Source organism: Pollachius pollachius (genome assembly GCF_949987615.1).
Source record: "Pollachius pollachius genome assembly, chromosome: 15".
Taxonomy (NCBI): Eukaryota; Metazoa; Chordata; class Actinopteri; order Gadiformes; family Gadidae; genus Pollachius; species Pollachius pollachius.
The window spans coordinates 12,747,990-12,765,261 of NC_136948.1; the positions used below are offsets into that span (position 1 = coordinate 12,747,990).

Genomic DNA, 17,272 nt, shown 5'->3' on the forward strand with positions numbered 1-17,272 from the left:
CGGGAAAGGCTTCGTCGTTGACTGTAAACAAGCCAGTGGGCTTGACGTGTGATTTTAAACGTGTTGGCGTACTGGGTATCTGAAGTTCCGATGGTGGTCTTATTTTTTAACGTATAAAACATGCGTCTTGTCATGTCTTTGTGGTCGAGCAGTAGTCAGGCAACTGTCGAACCCCACAAGCCAACGGACCTAATAAGGTCCGTCTCCATCGTTAACCCGGCCGGGGGTTAGTAGCAGCCGGTAACGTTAGTGTTTTACCTCATTCGGTATTTACCATATCGTAAGCCATGATAAAATGTTTGTCAGCAGATGTCCAGTGCAAAATTCGCTCTGGAATCGCCATATCCTCGCTTCAGCAAGGCGTTGAAGAGCTGCTCCTGAACAGCGTGGACGCGGGGGCGACATGCGTGGGGGTGCGGATGGACATGAAGGCGTTCAAGGTTCAGGTGGTGGACAACGGGTCAGGGATGGACCTGGATGATCTGCAGAGGGTTGGAAACAGGTACTGTACTAGTAAATGCAGTTCCATGGAGGACTTGGAGAATCTAAGGTTTTATGGGTTTCGTGGGGAGGCACTTGCAAGTATCGTTTCTCTAGCGACCCTGGTAGAGATATCATCAAGAACAAGACTATCCGTTAAAACACACGTTAAGGTCTTCAAGGATGGGAAGGGGTTGGGTGTCTTGGAAGCGGAGTCTTCCCGTCCCTCCGCCGGGACCACATTGACCATTTGCAACTTTTTCCACAACATGCCGGTCAGGAGGAACCGAATGGACCCCGTCCTTGAGGCGGAGCGCATCAGGCACCGGGTGGAGGCCATCTCTCTGATGCACCCGTCTGTGTCTTTTACTTTGAAAAACGATGTGACAGGGGCCATGCTGGCCCAGCTCTCAAAAGCCAGAAGTACATACCATCGATTTGTCCAGATCTATGGCTTAGGGCGAGGACAGCATCTGCGAGAAATCAGTCACAGCCAGGCACAATATAAAATCAGCGGTCACGTAGGTTTAGAGGGTCACTACAACAAAAGCTTACAGTTCTTGTATGTGAATGAAAGGCTACTTCTAAAAACACGCCTTCACCAGTTGCTTAATTTCCTCCTCCGGAAGCTTAACAGTTCAGGTCATAAGAATGATAGCCCAGACGGCCAGTCGATAATCAGGAGCCCAAAGCAGAAAAGGGGCCAAGAACTACACGCAATATATATCTTAAATATTAAATGCTGCTACTCAGAATATGACATTTGTCTTGACCCAGCCAAAACTCTCATAGAGTTTAAAGACTGGGATGGGATTTTGATCTGTATAGAACAGGCTGTTAATGCCTTTCTAAGCAGAGAGAATCTGTTGGCTGACCCCTCACAAGAAGAGTTAGACTGCGCTCCTCAAAGCCTGCTGTGTTCATCTGAGAAACCAGTGAAATTAGGTTTCCACGGTACCCAATTAACAACAGCAGAGACCTCGCTCAGCCACGCTGTCTGCGGTACGCTTTCATCCGGGCCGGTTCATCGTAAAGTTGTTGTTGTCGACGGTGTGCTTGAAGAAAGTGTGGCACAGACATGTGTTCAAGACGACATCTCCAGTAAGGCAGGCACGGTGGAACCACTCGAGGAAGACGCTGGTCCGGCAGAAATGGAGACGATACGAAACGAAAGGCCCGCAAGCTTAGAATCCAGGGGTGGAGCTGGGGCTCATTGGAGTGGGTGCGTGAGTGGAGTGGATCAGGTGGACGGCCGTCCAGTGGAAGACCATGGGGAGAGAGAGGTTTGGCACGCTGCCAAAGGTGGCAGTCTTACAGCGTCGCTAGACAATGCACAAGAAACATCTGCGCATCGAATTGTAGCTCATCAACAGAGCTCAAATAGACATGGAGAATCCGTGGAAGGGTTCAGAAAGATCAGTCTAGCAGATGCATACATTCATGAAAGTCTGCCAGCTAAGAGCCGCGATGATAGGCCAACGTTTTCCACAACAAAAACATGTAAACAGAACATAGGCTTGATGAAACGCAAAGTGTCGGAAGTTGACGACATCCAGTCTAGTCAGAAAGTATGCTTGGACGATGGTTATAACATTGCTTCAAAGCTTCCCAAGCTTACATGTTTTAGGAAGTTATTGTCCAAGGAATCTGCATCTCTGGACAGGTTTCGAAGCACATACTGCAAGCCAATAGGGGAGAAAATACTTTCTATTGCAGCCTTCAGTAGCAGCAAGCAACGACATTCCCTTTTGCCTCAGACTGGGGACATCTTTGTCCCTGGCAAGGACTTCCCCATTGCTGAAAATGAGGCTCAAAATACAGACATTCCGGACCCTCTAGTAATTCAGAGCGATGTTCAAATCCTACCTACCGTCTCTATATTCACCAAGCGGAAGCCTATCTTGGACAAGCCTGGAGGTGGTGGAGTTTCTCTGGCATCAAAGCTTAGTCATCTGAAACAACAGCGAGTGGTTAACCTGCATCGCCAAAGCCCTCTTCAGTCTGAAATTATAGATACTAAGGTAGACGCCAGCGTCCAAGACAGCAACAACAACAACTGTTCTCCCAACCGGACCTGTGGTGGACCTACAGCACAGAGCCCAGTGTCTGCCCTACACGGCAGCTCAAGGCCTGAACTAACGACCGGGCCGGAGGGCTCAGCGTCCGGAGACTGGCTGGATCACTTTGACGACACACTGGGCCGGACGGTGTCCGTCAACCAGGTGTCCGGACTGAGCCGCTACGAGGTCCCAGCCACGGGGGACGCCCAGGTCTGCTGCACTTCGGATGTCACACGCATGGCAGTGAACGTTGTCACTGAGACAGGTCAGTAGGTGCAGCCAGGGTTTAGAAATCAATTTAGGCCCTAAAGGTTTGGGTCCAGATTTTTCATTTTTCAATTTCATGCCAGTATGACACCTACAAACACAACCCAAGCTATACACTACACACAAACAAATTATCTAAAATGAAATGGATACAGGGGGACTTGTTTCCAAAAATACTTTTTTTGTGAATGTGTAATGTTAACGTAATGAACTATAAAGAAATATATATAATTGAGGAAATAATTACAGAGGTCCGGACCTGCATAGTTGGCTACGGTCATGAGTACAAGTCTTGACCTCGGTTATTTTATGATGCCTTGAAAATGATAGGAAGGTGTCCTATGAAAAGTTGGGTGGGAATTGAAGTGTTCGATATATTAGGCCTTTATAGTGAATATTTCCGGTCAAGAGTTTTAATGCTTCTATTCATTCTTGCCTGATCTCCTCCCTTAAACATAGGGTTCGAATATAGATGCTACCCATTTCAGATGGAGCAAATCTTGGCCTTCCTTCCCAGAGACAAAAGAGTAGTCAGTTCAGGGGCTGAAAACGGAGGTACCCGCTCTCATTAAAACATTAGTGGATCAACGGGTCCAACACAAGCAATCCAACCATTGTGTTTTCTGCATGTATGATGTTCTTCACATCTGTTCCTACAGGGGATAAGCTGGAGAACTCTCTTTCCTCCATGTACTCTAAATGGAAGAACCCTGTGTTTGACAGGCCTCCTGTGGTAAGATCAAAGTTTGTTTTGCTCGTGTGATAAGCTGAACGTCTCACTAACTAATATGTGCATGACCGTTCTGGACCCTTAAAATACAATGCCGTTAGACAGTGCCCATCCAGTCAGCTTCTTCCCCTGAGTGCTCAAGGGGATGGTGATGGGGCTACTGTGCAGATTCTAAAGCTGAAGAGGGAAGCTTGATAGTTTTTGTGCTCACAGGTCGGTGTAGACGTATGCAGTGACCAAGCTGACGGACTGGCTGTCAAGATCCACAACATCCTGTTTCCATACCGCTTCTCTAAAGCCATGATTACCTCGATGAAGGTGAACCCGGTTCAAATCTTATCTAAGCGCTTTGTCCTTAGAAACTTTATGAAATGTGCTGTTGGAAAGAAATCCGGTCCATTATGTGTAACAAGATTTCTTGGATATTTAAATAAATAAATATGGTTCAAATATATAAACATGGGTAAATTATGTTGCAGGTGATTCATCAGGTAGACAGGAAGTTCCTTGCGTGTCTGATTAACACTCGGGACACAGAGTCGGCCCAGGACCCGGGAACTGAAGGTATCGCTCTGACGTTGACATCGCCCTGTGGTGTTCTGAAACAATGAGTCTTTGACGGGTGAAACGGTAGATTGACCCGCGTTGGAGTGACTCAGTGCTGAATGTTTCCCCTCCTCTGTGGCCCTGTAGGAAATCTCTTGGTACTGGTGGACCAGCACGCTGCACATGAACGAGTCCGCCTGGAAAAGCTTATTGCAGGTACAATTTGATTTCATTCATAAAGCCTTTCATCACAGCTACAGTCTCAGAGGGCTTAACCGGCTATACCTTTATGACACCCCCCTGACCCTAGCCCCCCAGTGGGCAAGAGAAAACTCCCTTATTAGCAAGGAAGATATTTGAAAAGGAACATCGATTTGGGGTCCCTCATTCCGGGGATGTTCAGAAGTGCAATGGGTGCCATAATTCAAATACATGCATGGAGGCAAAACCTTTTTAATAATTTGGTTTATAAAAGAATTGTCTAGGTTATGGGGTTAATAGAAACATCACAGATATCTAAGTGTTGGATTTAAATAGTTAGAGAGCAATATCCGGATGTAATTTGCTGTATCAACAAGTTGTCACCCTCTAGTGATGTGTGCGGTTCCCTCTGCAGACTCCTACGAGGACGACCCCGACACGCCAGGCGAGCGGCGCCTGTGTTCCTCCAGCGTCGCGCCGCCGCTGGAGCTGAGCGTGACGGAGGAGGAGCTGAGGCTGCTCAGGTCGGTGGTCCCGGAGACCCTCAGCAGCTCAACATGAACAGATGGGCCATCAGCCGGTTATAGTATATATATGCCTCTTTATAAAGGGACGGTTCCCCAAGCTAAAGATGGTTCTGGGTTGGTCTATTGTCTCAGCAAGGGTAGCACATGTTTGGGGGGGACTCTGTTGTTTCTCTGGTATCTCATTTGTTTTACCGTATGGATAACATTTTTATAAAATGAGGATAACATTTCTTAGAGAAAAATATGTATAGATGTTAATAACATGTTTTATAGTATGTCGCACACCACTTGCATAGTGCTTGGATCGAAATAGGGTTAAAGGTGAAGAACCAACCAAACGGTTGAACCCCACTGAGCGTGATGTAACTGACGTCGTGGTTAGGAAGCGCTCGGGACACCTACTGCGCCATTGGACCATTTCCCCTATTCGCCGCGAAACGTTGAGCTAATCAGCCTCTGGGGAAGTGAGATTGAAGGCATTGCATGTTTATCTCTCATACTGAGGGCCTGTAAATGAAAACCAAACAATGTTTTTATAAATGGTTGGACTATTCAATGTCCACGTTCAACCTTCAGCCTATCGTCCTTCAGCAGGATGTCTGACCCCTCCCGGCTCCTCAATGCATGGATAAATAATACTTCACTCTAAGCTCAGTGAATAAATCATTAATAGCTTACATTAAAAAAAACATTAATAAATACATAATAAACATCTGCATGATGTGACTCATTTTATAAAATTCAATATATATGCGGAAATCAAGAAGAAATGTAACAGGAAGGCTCACAGTAAGCAACGGTAAACAACAACATGCGCCGGCTGTGGTCTTCCGTCCCCAGGGGCTGCCAGGCTCCCCTCCGCGGCCTGGGCCTGCAGCTGGAGCTGCCCACGGCGGGGGCCCCCCGGGTCCTGGTGGGCAGGGTGCCGTTGTGTTTCACCGAGAAGGAGCACAACGAGGTGCGGCGGGGCCGGCCGTCCATCATCAAGGCCGTCGTGGAGGTAAGCGGCTCGTAGCCTCCGGCAGCGTCGCCCGTGAACGCCAGGTTCATTCTCACTGACGGTACTAACGTTGTCCTCTCCTCCTTCGCTCCTATCAGGAATACCTCAGAGATCAGCTCGAGGTACGCCCTTTTATACTTCCAACGTCACTCTACTCTACCCCCTCATGATCCAGCCAGGAAATGTCTTGATAACCAAAACTGTCGTATTGAGAATTTCCCTCGCTTTTTATTTTTGGCCCAGATATTCTGCTCCACAGGCAGCGTGCGAGGCACTCTGCCTCTCGCGGTGCTGAGGGTCCTGGCGTCCCTGGCATGTCACGGTAGGCCTGTTCCTCTCCTCACTGTTCCCACTATGTGGGAACAGTGCTCAGCGATAGCCCTCTGTTTGTAATCAGAGCATGAGAACTTTAACGAGTGGCATGGGTCGTGTCTTCAAAATTGCAGAGTCGCTTATCAACTTCTGCAAAAGACTCACTTGTTCAGAATTCACCTAGACTCTGCATAGCCTCCCCCCTTACCCCACCAATTATCGTATGTTGTATGTCCTTGCACTTAGGAATAGTACTAGCATTGTGTAGCGTCTTATCCTAGATATCTTTGTTGTATACGGGAATGGATTAACCTAGCAATTGTTAGTGCTTGGCACTTGTTTCTATGAACATCCTTACTGTACAGACAGTGATGTATTGTTCCTTTCTTCGGACAAACGTACTCATTGTAAGTTGCTTTAGATAACAGTGTCTTCTTAATGCCCTGAATGTAAACATGTCTTCTGATTCGTGGAACAGGAGCCATCAAATTCAACGACGTCCTGAGTCTGGACGAGTGCCACAGCCTGGTGGGCTCCCTGTCCTCCTGCCAGCTGCCCTTCCAGTGCGCCCACGGCCGTCCCTCCATCGCACCGCTGGCAGACACCCTGTTTCTGGAAGGCGACGAGAAGGTGCGACTTTGTGTGTAGATATATACAGTGGGGCAAAAAAGTATTTAGTCAGCCTCCAATTGTGCAAGTTCTCCCACTTAAAAAGATGAGAGAGGCCTGTAATTTTCATCATAGGTATACCTCAGCTATGAGAGACAAAATGAAAAAAAAAAATCTAGAAAATCACATTTTTAAAGAATTTATTTGCAAATTATGGTGGAAAATAAGTATATGGTCAATAACAAAAGGTCATCTCAATACTTTGTTACATGCCCTTTGTTGGCAATGACAGAGGTCAAACGTTTTCTGTAAGTCTTTACAAGGTTTTCACACACTGCTGCTGGTATTTTGGCCCATTCCTCCATGCAGATCTCCTCTAGAGCAGTGATGTTTTTGGGCCTTCGCTGGGCAACACAGACTTTCAACTCCCTCCAAAGATTTTCTATGGGGTTTAGATCTGGAGACTGGCTAGGCCACTCCAGGACCTTGAAATGCTTCTTACGAAGCCACTCCTTCGTTGCCCGGGCGGTGTGTTTGGGGTCATTGTCATGCTGAAAGACCCAGCCACGTTTCATCTTCAGTGCCCTTGCTGATGGAAGGAGGTTTTCACTCAAAATCTCACGATACATGGCCCCATTCATTCTTTCCGTCACACGGATCAGACGTCCTGGTCCCTTGGCAGAAAAACAGCCCCAAAGCATGATGTTTCCACCCCCATGCTTCACTGTAGGTATGGTGTTCTTTGGATGCAACTCAGCATTCTTTCTCCTCCAAACACGACGAGTTGAGTTTTTACCAAAAAGTTATATTTTGGTTTCATCTGACCATATGACATTCTATCAATCCTGTTCTGGATCATCCAAATGCTCTCTAGCAAACTTCAAACGGGCCCGGACATGCACTGGCTTTAGCAGGGGGACACGTCTGGCACTGCAGGATTTGAGTCCCTGGCGGCGTAGTGTGTTAGTGATGGTAGCCTTTGTTACTTTGGTCCCAGCTTTCTGGAGGTCATTCACTAGGTCCCCCCGTGTGGTTCTGGGATTTTTGTTCACCGTTCTTGTGATCATTTTGACCCCACAGGATGAGATCTTGCGTGGAGCCCCAGATCGAGGGAGATTATCAGTGGTCTTGTATGTATTCCATTTCCTAATAATTGCCCCCACAGTTGATTTCTTCACACCAAGCTGCTTACCTATTGCAGATTCAGACTTCCCAGCCTGGTGCAGGTCTACAATTGTGTTTCTGGTGTCCTTTGACAGCTCTTTGGTCTTGGCCATAGTGGAGTTTGGAGTGTGACTGTTTGAGGTTGTGGACAGGTGTCTTATACTGATAAGGAGTTCAAACATGTGCCATTAATACAGGTAAACAGCCTCTTAAAGAAGAAGAAGTTACAGGTCTGTGACAGCCAGAAATCTTGCTGGTTTTTAGGTGACCAAATACTTATTTTCCACCATAATTTGCAAATAAATTATTAAAAAATCAGACAATGTGATTTTCTGGATTTTTTTTTTCATTTTGTCTCTCATAGCTGAGGTTTACCTATGATGAAAATTACAGGCCTCTCTCGTCTTTTTAAGTGGGAGAACTTGCACAATTGTTGGCTGACTAAATACTTTTTTGCCTCACTGTATATGTGTGTCAAGAGCTTTGAAAAGGCTGATTCATGTTTGCCTCCAATATGATATGCGTGCACTTGGTCTGGGGAATCGAACAGTGGAAAATTGATATTCTGTCTTTGGTTCTGTTTGATCCGTGCAGGAAACACGGAGACCCAACCTAGGACGACTCAGAAGAATGTACAAGGCTTGGGAGCTTTATGGACGTAGAAAACTGTGATTTGTGTTTTGTAGTATTGCGGTACAAACCTGGATCAATTCTAGGCTATTTATTTGATTAAATAAGATGAATTATATTGATTTTGCTCTCTATAAGACTTATTTGGAAGCCTAACTGACAATGTTTTAAAAAAATAACATTTTATATCAGGAGATTATTGTGAAAGTCATCATAATAAGACCTGTTGAACACTATCCAAGTGTAATATTGCTCAGGTCAGATTACTATTTATTTTGTGCATTGGATCTTACTATTTGCTGTTACTATTGTATCATATTACTCTGTGTAGGTAAAGACCTCAAGTCATCCAAAAAAAACGGGGCCTTCGACTTTGAATTATTTTGCAGCATCCTTCGTGCTGGCAGGTTAATATTTAATGCAAATATATGATGTCACTCAAATGATCATGTTCATATAGCACATATGAAACTTTGCATTTTTTACAGACCATCCACCCCCTCTGGATCTTTTGGGCCATTAGAAAAGCTGGTCTCACAAGTCCGGCATTAGATCAGCGATAGTTAAAGACATCCCTTTCATCTGTGCTTAAAAAACGTTATTTGTTTTTATTAGACGGATGTTCATCAAGTCTCATAGTTTCAACATATTGTCATGTTTTATATTATATTTCACGATTAAGGTATCACGAGGAGAAAAAAAGAACATCTTTGGGTTCGTGTGAACACTTGAGGGCGGTTGAAGTAAACACCACAGACGATGCTAAGTGGGCGTCGCTCACTTCCAGCAGGCTTGTTTGGGCTCTAAACACATCGGGCTGTTACATCGTTTACTAATCAATATATTTTAAGCGTCAGCTTTATGAAATTGTTTTGTAAAATAACATGGACCAGTGAGATAATCGAATAACGTAGGCTATGCAATATTAATAAGTACAAACATACTTTGCAACACAGGTTGTTAAATGGAATAGTTCCACTAACCCGCGGTATGGTTTAATGGGACAGGGCCTATATGTACGGATCACTGTATCATGTTTTGTCTCAAGCTGCCCAGGCATTGTATCATGGACGGTGCATATTCCTCCGGGCACATTGCATCGTCGATCCACTGGATGTGTTGTGACAGGGTGAAATTGAACACACAATTGGACCGATGTCAACAAGCACATCCGTATGATTCCACACGGGGGTTAGATGTTCGATTAATCAAATAATACGCCGACAACAGCGGTTCACTTTTTTCTGATAGTCGGTTTCGCTCCCCTCCACGGATGGTACGGTCTGTGTTCATTCATAAAATTCTAGCAGAGTATAAAAGGAGGGGCTTGCGTTTCAGTCATCTATGTGCCAGGTATATACCTGGAGGGGCAGTTTTCTGTATTGAACAAAGGGTGACATAATATCAAGACATTGTAGTCATCATGTATGTCAACAGCTTGCCGCCTGACATGGACACAGCATCCGCCTGCAGTACAGAATCCAGTGACGGGATTAACACGTTCAAGAAATGCGAGGAGACCCGTGAAGACGTGGGGTCGACAGCGTCCTCTCCGGAGGACAATGTGAAGGTATTAATACATTTAGTGTCTACGTTGAAGATTTCATGCCAGGCGACGGTCAAATCGACGACATATATCCCATCATGGCTGATGTAAACAACGTTTGTTTCTCTTAATTGGAAGTAGTGGGCGGGATATAGACCCGACGAGCTTGTATTTAAACTATATGTAGGCCTACAGTAGATGGTTGTATGTTTTTACATTACATTTATTATGAGTTGCCTATCTCGGGTGAACACGGGGATGTATAATCACCGTATGCTAGTCTTGTTATGACTGACGTCCTGGGACCGAATGGGAGCGTGTCGATGCAGCAGTTCATTGAGAAAAATAAATCCATTCAGGAGACTCCACAGCCACTCTGCGTCAGCGGTGACGTCAGACACAATGATAAAGTCAAATATTGATCCGGAGAAAGCTATTTTTGGACCGGTATATTTCAAGGAGGAGAACCTGTGTGGACAGCCCGTTTGACACAACAATATGATGCTATATACACGCATGGACTTCTTACACGTGTGTGTATGTGTGTGCGTGTCTCGGAAATTAAACATGAATATGATTATTTTTTTCTAAATAGATAAATACATAATTGTAAATGAAGTTACACCTAGAATACAATTTTCAGTGTCTTATATGGGATTTTTTTTCAGGAGCTCTGCCAGGATATGGACACGCACGTCGACTCCTTTATTCCAACAGTCACTGCAATCGCTACTACCCCAAATTTCCAGTGGATGGTCCAGCCGACCATCATTACATCCGTCAGCCCGACTCTCGGCAGCAAGCCGGCCAATAGCGTGCAGAGCTCTGCCCGCGCAGCATCCAAAGTAGGCGGGACAAAGGGGAAAAATTCTGCAAGGAAGGGGAAAGCAGAACAGGTCAGCCAAGAGCAAGGCTCAGCATGCTGCACTCTGTGATGTGCATATATCTGTGATGTGCATGTATATATATATATATATATATATATATATATATATATATATATATATATATATATAGATGTGCAACGTTAATCACATCTGTATGAAGTGCATGACGGCTCCCATCCGAGGTGTTGCAGCAGGCTGTGTGCATGCCCCCCTCGGATGGCAGTCAATTTATATTCAGGGCACAGCAAGTCTGCAACAATGGTCTATTTTTAGGAGAGACGCAGAAAAGATTGTTTTTGACACCCTTTCGGGTGGGCGAATCAGGAACAGATGTAGCTTTCTTTATCCCTCACGGTTTGAAGTGAACACTTTGTCTAACCTCTGCAGCTCTCTCCAGCGGACGAGGAGAAGAAGAGGGTGCGAAGGGAGCGCAATAAAATGGCTGCAGCCAAGTGTCGCAACAGGCGACGGGAACTCACGGACACCCTGCAAGCTGTAAGTAAACAAAGGTCTGTTTGTTGAGCCGCGGTCGTCGCTCACCTTGCGTGCGCTTCGCCTGGCTGATAAACACCTCTCTGGGCCGTCCACCTTCTGTCTCTGTTTCCTCTGAAGGAGACGGACATACTGGAGGAGGAGGGAGCCGCTCTGGAGCTGGAGATCGCCAACCTGCTAAAGGAGAAGGAGAGACTGGAGTGCGCCCTCTCCACGCACAAACCCATGTGCCAGTTGCCCGAGGAACTGGACGTCATGTTCCGGGACGCCGCCCCCGCTGCCGCCGCCACCGGCGGGCCCCCCGACTTTCCCCCTGGCAGCCCGAGCGGTGAGGACAGGCTCCAGGAGGACGGGGGCAGCCAGGACGGTGTCTCCCTGCAGGACGGCATGGACACCCAGCCCAGCGACCCGTCCGCCGCCATCTCCGGCGACTCCGACATCCTGCTGTGCGCCAGCGCGGAGATCAGCGGCTGCGACCTGGAGCCGTCCCTGGAGGTGAAGGAGGGGGCGCTGCTGGACGAGCTGGTGTCGGGCCTGGAGGACGAGGACGGGGCCCCCATGGAGACGGGCCGCTCGGTGCCCGACATCGACCTGAGCAGCTCGCTGGGGGTGTCCGACTGGGAGACGCTGTACAAGTCGGTGTCCGGGGACCTGGAGCCGCTGAGCACGCCGGTGGTGACCTCCACACCCACCTGTAACAGTTACCTGTCCGTCTTCACGTTCGCCTGTCCTGAGCTGGACGCCCTCCCAGAGGGGATGGATGGCGTTAAGGGCGGAGCGGGAAAGACTGAATCAGGGGACCTGCTCAACTCGCCCACTCTCCTCGCTTTGTAAGGTCCAAAGAGGGAGGGATGTTCTGAGCTCGGATCGCTTTTTACCAGATCCGTGGTTTTGAAATTGTTCCACCGATGTATGCCCACGGTATTCTATGACACTTTAACGAGAAACTGCATTCATGACATGTATTGTATGTGTGTGTGCCCAATCAGAAATATAAACTTTACTACATGGTAATGTGGAGCTGAAAGCATGCCTTTTTAAGTTTCATAAAAGGGAGATGAGTTCTGGCGTTATAACGCATGCTGAGGATTGTCAGAGCTCATGTTTGATCTGTTACTAGATCTAAGATGTATTGTTGAATTAATGTTACAGTTTGGTTTCGTGTCAGTGATGTGATGACTGCTGTGACCGTTTTAACCATCCGTGCTCCGACTGACATACCTCACACCACCGACTCCTCAAACCCATCGTTACACTGTTTATGGTTTTCCATGAAAACATCCATATATCTATCAAGATGTAATTTATGATAATTTATTTTTTTACTTCTGAGAGTTTGACTTATTCGTCAAATAATTCAAACAAAAGAGCATTGATTGCTTATTTATTCTGGATAATCATAATAAATGTTCACTCAGTGATGTCTGGATAACCTTTGCTAAGTCGTTCTTGTGAACCCTCCGTTCTGCAGCCGAGCCATGCATGCAGTCCGAGCACTCTATGGGAGGAGGCACTACTGGCCGCATTTTTTTCTGTATTTTTTTTTTCTCTTTACATTCCTGCTTACGTTTGGTTGTCTCGGCTAATTTCCGCATTCCCAAATCCGTACAGATTTGGATTACTTTGAAACGGGCTGATGCAACGATTTCCACTTTTTAAAATCTATTCCAGACCATCGGCCGACCATAAGAGAGGACATTTTTCGCACCTGGGATCAAAGTCAGGTCTGTGCAAAACGTAATAGTCCACATGTCGAAAGAAGAATAGCATCCCGTATGCAGGAGTTATAATTAGACGCAATTCCGGAGGTAATGCGGACAGCAGATGTAGTATATGTACATTGGGCCGCCTATGCAATGCATGGATGTTCATGAATCTAGTTTTTATGATGTTTTTCTGGGGATATGATTGACATGCTGTTGCCCATGCTGTAAGCTAGTCTCTTTTCTTTGCACACACAGCTCATGTTACATGTGCACCAATGACGTGTGAACATGTTTTTAGCCTCTGGGCTTCATTTAGTTTATAAGTTAGGCCGATGCTTATGGTTTATTCGGTGTTTGGAGGTTTCTAAGGGTATTGCGCTAAAGTGGAAACATCTCCGTTGTTTTCTGCTGCTTTCGCAGTGAAAGGGAAAGTTACGTAAGATAAGTGCCGCACTCAAAAAAAACTTCCGCTTTCAAATTCACTCATGATAAAGCGGTTCAAACCGGATGAACACTTTAAAGCACATTATTCAGATGTCCACAATGTATTCCTGACAATTGTATAATAGTAGCCTACATCGTCGTTTTCAAAGAAAAAAAAAACAGAAATTCCCTGGTGTGCTGTTGCCAACTAGTGGTTGAAAAAAACTTGAGGTTTGCCTCTCGAAGCTGCCTACGTCATTTCTCCACCACTTATGCACTCACCTGATCTTTCCTAATCCGCTCTTCAACTATCCATCATGGCACACTGATTAACGGAATACAAGTATTTAGAAGTCTGCATAGCCTGTCACAGATAGACGAAAAGAGCTGATTGCATTCTGTGCCCATGCATGTATGAATTTAAATTGGTCAATTTAGATGTCGGTGTTCAACAATTGAACCCACCGACTACTTATTAAGACGTTCAAGCAAGAAACGAAGTAGCATATACTAATGCTACCCACCTGGCCCATGCCACATCTCTTGAACGTCCAGACTTTTCTTCTTTTCTTCCAGCTGTGGTTAAGACCGAGGCTGACACGATGCCAGGTCAGATCCCAGACCCCTCTGTGACGGCGGGCTCCCTGCCGAGCCTGGGGCCCCTGGCGGGACTCTCGGCCACCACGCTTACAGACCAGCTCCGCTTCGGTGACCTGCAGGACTTTGGGACCATGCTTTCCCCGCTGCACTTCCTCGACAAGCTGGGGAAGGGGACGCTGTCCATCAAGGCCGAGGTATGAGGCGCTGGTGAGCACCGAGGAGGGGGCTGCAAACATTAGCGTTGTCACGGTTGCGTTTTGATAGTGTCTTTTCTCCCTCACCAAGAGAGATGACGAGGTGGACCGTCGGAAACGGCGGCGAGAGAAAAACAAAATGGCTGCAGCGCGATGTCGGAACAAAAAGAAGGAGAGGACAGATTATCTACAAATGGTGAGTTTTCAACGGGGCCGTCGTTGTTGCAGAAGCTCTCCGTTTCGGCGCGTCCGTCGTTCACACTCTCCCGTCCCTCAGGAGTCGGAGCGGTTGGAGATGATGAACTCTGACCTCAAGTCTCAGATCGAGGAGCTGAAACACGAGCGGCAGCAGCTGATCCTCATGCTGAACCGACACCGGCCCACCTGCATCGTCAGGACCGACAGCGTGAAGACCCCCGAGAGTGAGGGGAACCCGCTGCTGGAGCAGCTGGGAGCCAAGTGAGGCTCCCGGGGGCCGAGTGAGGCTCCAGGGGGCCAAGTGAGGCTCCCGGGGGCCGAGTGAGGCTCCCGGGGGCCGAGTGAGGCTCCAGGGGGCCGAGTGAGGCTCCCGGGGGCCGAGTGAGGCTCCAGGGGGCCAAGTGAGGCTCCAGGGGGCCAAGTGAGGCTTCTGGGGGCCAAGTGAGGCTCCAGGGACCAAATGAGGTTCCTGGGGGCCAAGTGAGGCACCTGCAGGCAACCTCTAGGAGGCGGTGGGCGACTACATGCACACGTGGCAAAGGGTAACCATGCAATGCGTTCCCCGCCACTATCACAGCACTCTTCAACCCTGATGTCAATCAATCAAGTCAGACACTTGAAACTCTCCCTCTCTATCTCGATCCGATTCTCGATCTCTCTCAATTGTTTGCAAAAACAGAGTATTAGCAATCATTTTATGCAAACCGCATAATAGCCTTTTGTAAGTGCAGTTCGCATAGAGAGAGAAAGAGAGAGAGAGAGAGAGAGAGAGAGACAGAGAGAGAGAGAGAGAGAATTACATTTCTAGGTCACATCACATTTCCTGGTAGAGATAATCACACGATTATTCTTAAGCATTTGATGGTTGAAATGTTTTTTTGTTGTCATCATTATTGTTTTGGACGCAGGCGTCACATATGCACATATATATGTTTATTTACAGACTGTTGTACTTGTAATTACTTTGACATATTCTGTTATTCAGTTTTTTATACTTTTGTATTTTGTCATGTAGGCTAAACATTTAAGCAGTCACACATTGTGGTGTTTTGTATACAAGAAATAAATGTAAAGGGTTCTTTATATTTCCCTTAATGTGGTTGTATGTTAATGATTTTAGGGTTATGATGTGGCCATGTTTTGGTCTATCATCATGAGCCAAACACTGCAGACCAGAGTGGGAACATTTCAAGGAACGATTAGCCTTGGTCAAAGGAGCCATTATTCCTAGGATTTTATGGATTAACATAGGCAGCCAATTTATAATATTGCACAGTAGTATTGCCTTGTTTGAGTAATGGTTGGGTAGGCATACTTTAAAAAATATCGATTGAATAATACACCACATTGGGTCATCATAAACAAAGTCACCTGCATGCTCTCTTCTCATTGGTTGAGTTTCTAGTTGGGCAGAGTTAGGACTTGGATCTGGGGTGCCCAATAAACGGGACTCCTTCAAAGAAACAGCCGGCAGCAGAACTATTCATTGGACGAAGGAAAGTACTTGAGTTAATGAGTTATGCTGTCTCTTAATGCTGAATTTTATTTTCGTCATATGTTTACACGTCTCGTGATGCTGGGGAGAACAATACTTTTTGATGGTTGATTTAGCAAAGTTTTGGTTTTTCAATATTCAGAGTTCAAGTATTGAGGGTGCTATTTATAATAAGTGGTTTCGTAATTATTATAATTTGTTGCTGAAGCGAGCAGACTGGGTGTTAATAGCCTACCAGAACAAACAACGGAAGACATTCTGGATTAGAAAAAAACATGCCTCCCACACAGTTGACCAAACGACGCTGGGTGATGCTGTTTCTGTTCACCAGTTACTCCATGTGTAACGCGTTTCAATGGCTCCAGTACGGAATAATCAATAACATATTCATGAGATTCTACAACGTGAACTCGTTCGCTATAGACTGGATGTCAATGGTGTACATGCTCACCTACATCCCCTTCATATTCCCGACCATCTGGCTTCTGGATAAAACCGGACTCCGAGTGATGGCCATCGTGGCTTCTTCTATTAATTGCCTTGGAGCCTGGATAAAGGTGGCCAGCGTCAGGCCCGATTTATTCTGGGTCACGATGCTCGGCCAGTTTGCGTCTGCCCTCGCCCAGGTGTTCATACTGGGAATGCCCTCCCACGTCGCGTCGGTCTGGTTCGGCCCCGATGAGGTCTCATCAGCCTCCTCCATTGGAGTCGCAGGGAATCAAGTAAGTAATCTGCCACCCATCATGGGTTCTCCATCAATAACGTCGTATATAATAACATGGGTAACCCATGTTATTAGAGTCCGTTTCACCTCAAACTTAAGTCAAAGTCCATATCAAGCTATATGAGGGTCATTATGTTGGCTTACAGTAACATTATTATGGGAAGACTTACAAAAACATTAAATGAAATAATGTTCTGTATAAAATATAATACCAAATGAAGGGCACAGAGTGCGGGGGTCCCGTCAGAGTATTCTGTATTCTCTCTCTCTCTCTGCCATGTCTGTGATACATTTTTTTGTACATAGGCCTAATTTCCATTCAATCTACGCATCCAAATAGGTGTGTTATAATTAGGTTGGGATGCAATTCCCCCAGCTTACTTATAGGTTGTGCTATGTCTTTAGGTTTGAATAGATAACCGAGATATCTGTACATTTGCGTTAACCTGTCTTTACCCAGAAGTGCGTCCTGAGGGGGCTG

General features: G+C 46.3%; 3 protein-coding genes across 4 annotated transcripts; all 3 read left to right on the forward strand.

Annotated features, from left to right (window-relative positions):
• Positions 1–28: 28 nt before the first annotated feature.
• Positions 29–8,800, forward strand: mlh3 (mutL homolog 3 (E. coli)). Of its 2 annotated transcripts, XM_079751729.1 has the most exons (12): positions 29–2,805; positions 3,267–3,362; positions 3,467–3,540; positions 3,751–3,855; positions 4,017–4,101; positions 4,231–4,299; positions 4,700–4,808; positions 5,652–5,811; positions 5,910–5,933; positions 6,055–6,133; positions 6,602–6,753; positions 8,491–8,800. In XM_079751729.1, exons 1-12 carry the CDS (start codon positions 288–290, stop codon positions 8,566–8,568), a joined length of 3,549 nt encoding a protein of 1,182 aa, XP_079607855.1. In that variant the 5' UTR covers positions 29–287; the 3' UTR covers positions 8,569–8,800. The 2 variants fall into 2 exon arrangements, with proteins under 2 accessions (XP_079607855.1, XP_079607856.1); XM_079751730.1 differs by lacking the exon at positions 3,267–3,362.
• Positions 8,801–9,949: 1,149 nt separating this feature from the next.
• Positions 9,950–12,285, forward strand: LOC307086627 (protein c-Fos-like; the record flags this gene model as incomplete). The annotated part of the gene is made up of 4 exons (XM_079751900.1): positions 9,950–10,096; positions 10,741–10,968; positions 11,347–11,454; positions 11,572–12,285. The coding sequence occupies 4 exons, from the start codon at positions 9,950–9,952 to the stop codon at positions 12,283–12,285; spliced, it is 1,197 nt and encodes a 398-aa protein (XP_079608026.1).
• Positions 12,286–12,968: 683 nt separating this feature from the next.
• On the forward strand, positions 12,969–15,667 carry LOC307086680 (jun dimerization protein 2-like). The gene is made up of 4 exons (XM_079751978.1): positions 12,969–13,175; positions 14,157–14,374; positions 14,466–14,570; positions 14,652–15,667. Exons 1-4 carry the CDS (start codon positions 13,088–13,090, stop codon positions 14,835–14,837), a joined length of 597 nt encoding a protein of 198 aa, XP_079608104.1. The 5' UTR covers positions 12,969–13,087; the 3' UTR covers positions 14,838–15,667.
• Positions 15,668–17,272: the final 1,605 nt, after the last annotated feature.